This window comes from Salvelinus sp. IW2-2015, unplaced genomic scaffold, assembly GCF_002910315.2.
Source record: "Salvelinus sp. IW2-2015 unplaced genomic scaffold, ASM291031v2 Un_scaffold5088, whole genome shotgun sequence".
Lineage (NCBI taxonomy): Eukaryota > Metazoa > Chordata > Actinopteri > Salmoniformes > Salmonidae > Salvelinus > Salvelinus sp. IW2-2015.
The window spans coordinates 1,633-12,262 of record NW_019946354.1 but is presented as its reverse complement, the minus strand read 5'-3'; the positions used below and the strand labels follow the sequence as shown (position 1 = coordinate 12,262).

General features: G+C 46.0%; 2 protein-coding genes across 2 annotated transcripts in view; both read left to right on the top strand.

The window, feature by feature from the left end:
- The window catches only part of LOC139026554 (homer protein homolog 2-like), a 14,702-nt gene extending 6,413 nt beyond the window's left edge, over positions 1-8,289 (top strand). The window contains exon 3 of the mRNA XM_070441886.1: positions 7,267-8,289. Within this exon, the coding sequence (XP_070297987.1) occupies positions 7,267-7,455 (189 nt within the window). The 3' untranslated portion in view covers positions 7,456-8,289. The remainder of the gene's footprint in view (positions 1-7,266) is intronic.
- Positions 8,007-9,084, top strand: LOC139026553 (integumentary mucin C.1-like). The gene is made up of 2 exons (XM_070441885.1): positions 8,007-8,019; positions 8,288-9,084. The coding sequence occupies exons 1-2, from the start codon at positions 8,007-8,009 to the stop codon at positions 9,082-9,084; spliced, it is 810 nt and encodes a 269-aa protein (XP_070297986.1).
- The last annotated feature ends 1,546 nt before the right edge of the window (positions 9,085-10,630 follow it).

The following is a 10,630-nucleotide window of genomic DNA, read 5'->3' as shown; positions in this document are numbered from 1 at the left end:
GAGTACCCTGAAGGAGCAGAGTCCTAACGCCTAACCGGGTTCTGCAGTGAGCTACCCTGAAAGCAGAGTCCTACTCTTGGTTCGGCAGTGAGCTACCCTGAAGAGTAGAGTTCTAACGCTTGGTTCTGGCAGTGAGCTACCCTGAAGGAGCAGAGTCCTAACGCTTGGTTCTGGCATGAGCTACCCTGAAGGAGCAGAGCGTCCTAACGCTTGGTTCTGGCAGTGAGCTACCCTGAAGAGAGCAAGTCCTAACGCTTGGTTCTGGCAGTGAGCTACCCTGAAGGAGCAGAGTCCTAACGCTTGTTTCTGGCAGTGAGCTACCCTGAAGGAGCAGAGTCCTAACGCTTGGTTCTGGCAGTGAGCTACCCTGAAGGAGCAGAGTCCTAGCCTAACGCTTGGTTCTGGCACTGAGCTACCCTGAAGGAGCGAGAGCTAGCCTAACGCTTGGTTCTGGCAGTGAGCTACCCTGAAGAGCAGAGTCTACTCCTAACGCTTGTTCTGGCAGTGGCTCCCTGAAGGAGCAGATCCTAACGCTTGGTTCTGCAGGGACTACCCTGAAGGAGCAGAGTCCTAACGCTTGGTTCTGGCACTGAGCTACCCTGAAGGAGCAGATCCTAAGCCTAACGCTTGGTTCTGGCATGAGCTACCTGAAGAGCAAGATCCTAAAGCCTAACGCTTGGTTCTGGCAGTGAGCTACCCTGAAGGAGCAGAGTCCTAACCTAACGCTTGGTTCTGGCAGTGGCTACCCTGAAGGAGCAAGTCCTAACTCTCTTGTTCTGCATGGCTACCCCCCCCCCATGAAGGAGTCAGGGGTATTGAACTCTGACCCTATGAGGTCCAGACTACTTCTGGTTGTCTGTCGTACCTGATAATTCATTGCTCCCGTCTAGTGTTCTAGGTCTAAATCAGTCCCTGATTAGAGGGGCAGAATGACAAGTTAAAGAGCAGTGGGACTGGCTTGGAGGGCCAGATTTAGAATATCGGAGTGACAGATTTAGAATTTGATTTTAGTCATTTTAAAGTATATTGAGTTAGGATTGGGCCTCCCGAGTGGCACAACGGTCTAAGGCACTGCAGTGCTAGAGGCATCACTACAGACTCGGGTTCGATCCCAGGCTGTATCACAACCGGCTGTGATCGGGAGTCCCATAGGGCGGTACACAACTGACCCAGTGTCGTCCGGGTTAGGGGAGGGTTTGACCTGAGGGGATTTACTTGGCTCATCGCGCTCTAGCGACTCCTTGTGGCGGGCCGCACGCCTGCAGGCTGGCCTCAATCGTCAGGTGAACGGTGTTTCCTCCGACACATTKGTGCGGCTAGCTTCCGGGTTAAGTGGGCGGGTGTTAAGAAGCGTGGTTTGATGGGTCATGTTTCGGAGGATGCATGTGTCAACCTTTGCCTCCCGAGGCTGTTGGGGAGTTGCAGCAATAAGACAAGATCGAAATTGGGGAGAAATAATTTTTAATTGGACCCCCCGCGGGCCTGGTTGACCCCCCGGTGTAGAGAGAACRTGATTAGCTGCTATGTAGACAGAGGAATCATTTCAGAAATATACAGGGCCTTCGGAAAGTACTCAGACCGCTTGACTTTTTCCACATTTTGTTACGTTACAACCTTATTTTAAAATGGATGAAATAAATAAAAATACCCAGCAATCCACACACAATACATCACAATACCCCATAATGACAAAGCGAAAACAGGTTTTTGGGGAATTTTTGAAAATGTATTAAAGAAACTTATGGGATCTGAATACTTTACRTAAGTATTCAGACCCTTTGCTATGAGACTCGAAATTGAGCTCAGGTGCATCCCTGTTTCCAATGAACCTTCCAGAAGGACAACCCTCATTACAGCACTCCACCAATCAGGCCTTTATGGTTGGGTGGCCAGACGGAAGCCACTCCTCAGTAAAAGGCACATGACAGCCCGCTTGGAGTTTGCCAAAAGGCACCTAAAGACTCAGACCTTGAGAAACAAGATTCTCTGGTCTGATGAAACCAAGATTGAACTCGTTGGCCTGAATGCCAAGCATCACRTCTGGAGGAAACCTGGCACCATTCCTACGGTGAAGCATGGTGGTGGCAGCATCATGCTGTGGGGATGTTTTTCAGTGGCAGGGACTGGGAGACTAGTCAGGATCGAGGCAAAGATGAATGGGAGCAAAGTACAGAGAGATCCTTGATGAAAACCTGCTCTAGAGTGCTCAGGACCTCAGACTGGGGCGAAGGTTCACCTTCCAACAGGACAACGACCGTAAGCACACAGCCAAGACAACGCAGGAGTGGCTTCAGGACAAATCTCTGAATGTCCTTGAGTGCTCCAGCCAGAGCCCGGACTTGAACCCGATCGAACATCTCTGGAGAGACCTGAAAATAGCTGTGCAGCAACGCTCCCCATCCAACCTGACAGAGTTTGAGAAGATCTGCAGAGAAGAATGGGAGAAACTCCCCAAATACAGGTGTGCCAAGCTTGTAGCGTCATACCCAAGAAGACTCGATGCTGTAATCGCTACCAACGGTGCTTCAACAAAAGCTGATAAAGGTCGAACTTACGTAAATCTGATATTTTATTTTTTTCTAAATTAGCAAATATTTCAAAAAAAATAATTTTTTTGCTTTGTCATTATGGGGTATTGATGTGTAGATTGATGATGGGAAAAAAATGATAATACATTTTAGAGTACGGCTGTAACAAACAAAAATTTGAAAAGTCAAGGGGTCTGAATACTTTCCGATGCACTGTACATAATATATCTAACAGACTCTTTTCGTTTAGACTGCTGCTGCAAACCTGAGTATAACAGGGTAAAGCTGTATAGGTGGCGACGCTGTAGGAAGTATATATTGAGTTCTGTTGTGAGCCTATGTATCGGTAGTGACAAGGTAATACTACATGAGATGTGAAACTGCTATGTATCGGTAGTACAAGGTAACTACATGAGATGTGAAAACTGTAAGCGGTTAGGACAGGTAAACTAATGAGAATGTGAAAACTGTATGATCGGTAGTAAAGGTAATACTAAATGAGATGTGAAACTGTATGTATCTGGTAGTGACAAGGTAATACTACATGAGATGTGAAACTGTAATGTACGTTAGTGACAAGGATACTACATGAGATGTGAAACTGTATGTATCGGTAGCGACAAGGTAATAGCTACATTGATGATTGTGAAACTGTATGTATCGGTATGACAAGTAATACACATGAATGTGAAACGTACTGTTATCGTAGTGACAAGGTAATACTACATGAGATAGATGGAACTGATATGTATCGGTAGTGACAAGGTAATCTACATGAGATGTGAAACGATGTATCGGTATGACAAGTATACCATGAGATGGAATGATGATCGTATACAAGGTAATACTACATGAGATGTAAAACTGTATGTATCGGTAGTTGACAAGGTAATAACTACATGAGATGTGAAACTGTATGTTATCGGTAGTGACAGTAATACACATGAGATCGTGAATATGTATCGGTAGTACAAGTAATACATGATGTAAATGACTGTAACTTATGACAAGTAATACACTTGAATGGAAACTTAGTATGTAGTGACAAGTAATACTACATGAGATGTGAAACTGATATGTATCGTAGTGACAAGTAATACTACATGAGATGTGAAACTTTATGTATCGGTACTGACAAAGTAATACTACATGAGAGTTGAAACTGATGTGATCGTAGTGACAAGAGTATACTGACATGAGATAAACTGCTATGTATCGGTAGTGACAAATAATACTACATGAGATGTGAAACTGTATTGTAATCGGTAGTGACAACGTAATACTACATGATAGTGAAACTTATGTATCGGTAGTGACAAGTAATACTTACATGAGATGTAAACTGTATGTATCGGAGTAGACAAGGTAATACACATGATGTGAAACTGTATGTATCGTAGTGACAAGGTAATACTACATGAGATGTGAAACGTATGTATCGTAGTGACAAGGTAATACTACATGAGATGTAAACTGTATGTATCGGTAGCTGACAAGTAATACTACATGAGATGTGAAACTGTATGTATCGGTAGTGACAAGGTAAACTACATGAGATGTGAAACATGTATGTACAACGGCGATTCTAAGTGGAGTCAAATCGGAAACCCACGTGCGCAGCGGTGACGAAGGTCAATGTACAAAGTATACTACATGAGATGTGAAACTGTATGTATCGGTAGTGACAAGTAATACTACATGATATGTGAAACTGTTGTATGCAGGTAGTGACAAGGTATACTACATAGATGTGAAACTGCTATTTATCGTAGACAAAGGAATACTAATGAGATGTGAAACTGTATGTATCTGTATGACAGGTAATTACTACATGAGATGTGAAACTGTATGCATCGGTAGTGACAAGTACTAATAGAGTGAAACTATGTATCCGATAAAGTAATACATGAGATGTGAATGTGTATCAGTGATCCACTGATGTGGATAGTAGCTTGTTGTTGTCTTCTGAGTGATCTATATGAGTAGTGAAGCTATATCAGTAATGATGTTTCATATATATATAGATAATATAATTATATCTCGGTAGCGACTCACCTCCTCGGTCATCTGACAGCCTCACAGCGTATTTCCTCAGCCAAGCTGTCACTGCTGCGTGCGACTACGACGACTATGGAGGGGAATAACAACAATGACATGCCTCAAATACTTCAGCTTCAGGTCCAACCGCTAGACAGAGGAGGGAGGGGAATAAAACCAACAATGACATGCCTCAAATACCTCAGCTTCAGTCCAACCGCGCTAGACAGAGGAGGGAGGGGAATAAAACCAACAATGACATGCCTCAAATACTTCAGCTTCAGGTCCAACCCGGCTAGACAGAGGAGAGGGAATAAAAACCAACAATGACATGCCTCAAATACTTCAGCTTCAGTCCAACCGCTAGACAGAGGAGGAGGGAATAATAACAACAAGACATGCCTCAAATACTTCAGCTTCAGGTCCAACCCGGCTAGACAGAGGAGGGAGGGAATAAAACCAACAATGACATGCCTCAAATACTTCAGCTTCAGGGCCAACCCGGCTAGACAGAGGAGGGGAATAAAAACCAACAATGACATGCCTCAAATACCTCAGCTTCAGGGCCAACCCGGCTAGACAGAGGAGAGGGGAATAAAACCAACAATTCTTGCTCATGCCTCTCTTCCCTTTAGACACAATGGATCAGAGAACCCCCTCAGCAGCTATTAGACATAGCCTCAAATAGCACTGACCCGTTCTGTTCAAAGCAATACCACATATGGTTGTCATGCAGAATATCTCAGCACACCACTCTTCTCTCTTCAGACACATGCAAAACAATGTAACAACCATCGTGATGATCACACTTAGCATCCCACCATATTGGATGTATTGTTCCACACTAAAGCTCCATGTCTGAAGGGTTATGTCCTTCTCATTAACTCTAGCTCTATACTAACATGCAGTAGCAGTAAGTGTTCTGGTCCATGGCTCTTCTATTTAACGCAGGTTATATCCATTCTATAACTCTAGCTCTATACCAGACAGTATCAGTAGTGTCTGTCCAGTGGTCTCTCATTAACGCAGGTTATATCCATTCTATTAACTCTAGCTCTATACCAGACAGCAGATATGTCTGTCCAGTCGGTCTTCTCTATTTAAAGCAGGTTATATCCATTCTATTAACTCTGCTCGTATACCAGACAGTAGCAGTAGGTTGTCTCAGTGGTCTCTCTATTTAAGAGCAGTTATATCCATTCTATTACTCTAGCTCTATACCAGACAGTCAGACAGTATGTCTGGTCTAGTGTCTCTCTATTTAAAGCAGGTTATATCCATTCTATTAACTCTAGCTCTATACCAGACAGTAGCAGTAGTGTCTGTGTTACTGTTCTCTTATTAAAAGCAGTTTATTATTCCATCTATTAACTCTAGCTCTATACCAGACGAGTGCAGTAGTGTCTGTCTAGTGGTCTCTCTATTAAAGCAGGTTTATTCACTTCTATTAACTCTAGCTCTATACCAGACAAGTAGCGTCTAGTGTCTGGTCTAGTGTCTCTCTTATTTAAAGCAGGTCTCCCACACAAGTGATCAGGTTCAACAGTCACGAGAATCCTCCAGCACCAGTTAACCTCCATCTTAGCCCCTCTCTCGCTCTCCTCCCTCCCCTCTCCCTCCCTCTCCCCCTCTCGCTCATCTCCCCCCCTCCCCTTCCCTCCTTGCACCCTCCATCCCCCTCTCGCCCTCCCTCCCCTCCCTTGCTCATCTCCTCTATCCTCCTTCTCTCCCTCCCCCTCCCGCCTCCTCCCTCCCTCCTCTCGCTCTCTCCCTCCCCTCTCGCCTCTCCCCCCCCTCACGCTCTCCCTCCCTCCCTCCCTCCCTCCCGCTCTCGCTCCCTCTCCCTCCCTCTCCTTCTCTCTCTCTCGCTCCCTCCCCACCTTGCTCGCTCCCTCCCTCTCGCTCACTCCTCCCTCGCCTCGCTCCCTCGCGCTCGCTCCTTCGCTCGCTCCCTTCCGCCGCCGCCTTCTCGGCTCGCTCTCCCCCTCTTGCTTCGCGTCCCTCTCGCTCACCGCCTTCTCGCTCGCTCCCTTCCGCTCACTCCCTCTCGCCGCTCCTCCGCTCGCTCCCTCATCGCTCCTCTCGCTCGCCTCCCCTTCTGCCCCTCTCGCTCGCTCCCTCTTGCTCGCTCCCTCCCTTCTCGCTGCTCGCTCCCTCCCTTCTCGCTCGCTCCCTCTCGCTCGCTCCCTCTCGCTCGCTCCCTCTCGCTCGGTCCTCCTTGCCTCGCTCCTCCCCTTCTCGCTCGCCTCTCCTCCTCGCTCCCTTCTCGCCCACTCCCCTTCCGCTCCCTCCCTTCTCGCTGTCCTCGCTTCCTCCGCCGCTCCCCTCCCTCCCCCCTACTCCCCCTCTCGCTCGCTTCCTCCGCCAGCTCCCTCCCCACCTCTCTCTCGCTCCCCCCCCGCTCGCTTCCTCCCCCGCTCCCTCCCCCTCTCCCTTACTGTTCTCTCTCCCCTTCTCTCGCCCAATTCTCTCCCTCTCCCTTTCTCTCCTCCCCTTCTGCCCCTCCATTTTCTCAAGCTAATAACACTCCTACAATAGTCGCACTATATACGTTATTGTTTGTTATCTGTAGGCTGAGGTGAAAGTTATAGTTATTTATAACGTTGTGGCAGTATCTAACTTCATATCTCTTTAGACAGCTGGGGTGAATTTAAAACSTAATTATATCAGTAGTCTAACTCCATAATCTCTGTCTCTTTAGGCTGCTGAGGTGAAGAACAAGGACCTGGAGGATAGGATAGAGGGTCTTCAGGCYGACATCGAGGACAGCCAGTCCAAGCAGGGCAACATGAAGGGAGAGCTGAAGAAGTTCATGGACGTCCTGGATGGGAAGATTGATGAGCTGCACGAGTTCAGACAGGGCCTGTCTAAACTAGGGGTGGATAACTGAGGGAGGAAGGGACAGAGGAGAGGAGAGAGGGATGGAGGGATGACCGGTTAGAGATGGAGGGTTTATAAATACCTTCAGGACAGGACTCTGTGGTGCCACTCCCCCAAAGTGGAGACCACACTGAACCAATCAGCTGTAAACACACTACACAGTACAGTACAGAGAGGGAGGGATGGCGAGAAAGAGGGGAGGGGGGGGGATAGAGAGAGGCCAGGGCAGGCAGGGGATCACCTGATGGTTCCATCTGGTGTATCAGTCAGTCAGTGTTCTGGAACTAGAACCTAGAGTCTTCTCTCTGGTTACTGCTCGGTCTCTGTGGGGGGAGACAGGTTCCAGTTCTAGAACAGGTGACAGGTTCTATASTTCTGTCTGTTGTTTCTACAGGCGGAACTAAGAGGGAAGAAAGGGTTTAAAAGGGCTACATGTATTTAAACTACAACAACTAATGCAGTACAGCAACAGTTAAGTAATAATCCCACTGGCCTCTTTATGACATGAGGGAAATATAGAAGATATATACTTTGTAAGACTTGTCTTTATATTGTTGCTTCATGTCGATCTCAGGTGTGTTTAAAGACAGTTTGTTACTTGTTAGTTAATATGCGCATACACGACAAATACATGACACGRYGGTGTCATCAAGTGCCTCAGGAGAACCGGCCAAACTAGACGGATGATGACCATGCATCACCATAGTGACACACTAATTAAATATTGCTATGAAAATTAAAAATGTTTAAACATTATTTAAGGAATCCTAGTAGTGTGACAACCACAACAACAACAGCAACCACGACAGGACAACAACGACCATGACAGGACAACCACAAAGACCACGACAACAACAACCACGACAGGACAACAACAACCATCAACAGACCACGACCGACAACAACCAACGACCACGACAGGACAACAACCAAACAGACACAACACCAACAGACAACAGCGACCACGACAGGACAACAGCAGACCACGACAGGACAACAGCGACCACGACAGGCCAACAGCGACCAGACAGGACAACAGCGACCACGACAGGACAACAGCGAACACGACAGGACAAAAGCGACCACGACAGGACAACAGCGACCACGACAACAGCGACCACGACAACAACAGCGACCACAGACAGACCAAAAGCGACACACACGACAAGACAACAGCGACCACGACAGGCACAAAGCGACCAGACAGGACACAGCGACACGACAGGACAACGCGACCACGACAGGACAACAGCGACCGACGACAAGACAACAGACCACGACAAACGCGACCACTGACAGGAACAACAGCGACCACACACAGCGACCAACGACAGCGACAACAGCGACCACGACAGGACAACAGCAACCAACGCAGGACAACAGCGACCACGAAACCAACGACCACGACAAGGACAACAGCAACCACACGACCACGACAACAACACCCACAACGACCATGACAACAACAACCACAACGACCACGACAGGACAACAGCACACGACAGGACAACAGCAACCACGACAACAGCAACCACGAACAACAACAACCAAGACAGGACGACAACACAAGACAACACAACACAACCACAACGACCACGACAGGACAACAATGACCACAACGACCACGACAGGACAATAATGACCACAACGACCAGACAGGACAATAATGACCACAACGACGACGATAACAACAACAGGACAATAACATCACAACATCAACAACAACAGGACGACAACAGACAGGACGATAACCCCCCCTTTCCAAAAACAACAGGACAAGTAAACCATCAACACGACGACAACAACAGAACATCAACAACAACAGAACAAAATGAAAAGAAGAGGAGAAAAATCTTGTTTGAAAAAGTAGTTCTGTTGATGATGTCATGAGACCGTGAAGCGAATGAACAGATGCTTGGTTCAATAACAGAAGTTTCAAGGATTTAAAGGGTTTCAGTAAACATTAGCCTTTTTCAATCTGCAGTCCAGTCTGCAGGACTGTAATGTAATGCGCATAAGAAATGAAGACGAGGCTCCTTTTTAGAAATGTGAATAGATGAAACCAGGAATTTGTAGTCCGAGGAGGCAGAGCTATGCTAAGCTAAGCTATGCTAGATAACCCATTTGTAACGAGTGCAATGTTTAATGAGGATTTTGCATGTATAATACTTCAGATTTCTTTCTGTCAGTTTTCTAGAACAAAAGTATGAAGTATGTCTTTAAAATCTGTTGTTCATATAGGATATGTGCTTCCTCCATTACTTTGGTCTGTTTTGTTAGTGTGGTCAGTGGGGATATTTTAGGGGGGGACTTGGTTGTTGCTGCTGTCTGGGTGAACTATAAACTAGGAACTATGGGAAAGAATACTTTATGAGAACGACACATGATCTGGGTCTTTAAATCAACCCTGTGAGATCTCTTTTGTTTYAGTTATTTTGCTGTTTTTCTTTGTATTTGTGCCTGTCGTATTTAGTCTCCCTCTATGGAAATGGCCCCAGTATATATGACAACATTACCTTAATGTGTGGATGTTTCGCTACAGATATAATATATGTACCCATTTTTCTGGGCTAAACTTTTATATAATATAATATTTTGGGAGCGGGTATGGTGTAATGATATTATATAGTCCCTCCGTTTAAAAAAAAACAAAAAAAAAACAGAAGTCTACCTTTTGTAGAACGCAGCCATGATGAACTGTATTTGAATATTGTACGACAGCCACCGATACACCAACAGAGACATCTTGTTGTGGGAGATCTGTGAGTAACACCATGATGCAAGTGGATATATTTCTATCACTGTTTTGAGAAATGTTTTCACAAGATGGGAGTGTGTCTASGTACGGACTATATAGCTTTCCCTTGTTCCTCGTGTAACCACTACATCCTGTGTGTGTACAGACTTCCAATAGGCTGAACCTGATCAATATAGCACCTCCTCCTTCCTGTCAATCAAATGACTCCACTTCTGTGACTCCTGGTCAATATTGTACCATATAGAATTGACAGTTGTTAAAATATAGTTTAATTACAAATATGTGGTCTATGTTTCTTCTGTCTCCATACATTTCAACAAGGCACTGGAAGCATATTGTTTACACACTGACTAATCATTCTGTGTCATCTGGTCATTGTGAAGCTAGCCTGATCCCAGATCTGTTTTGTGGTCAGTGTTTCTTCTGT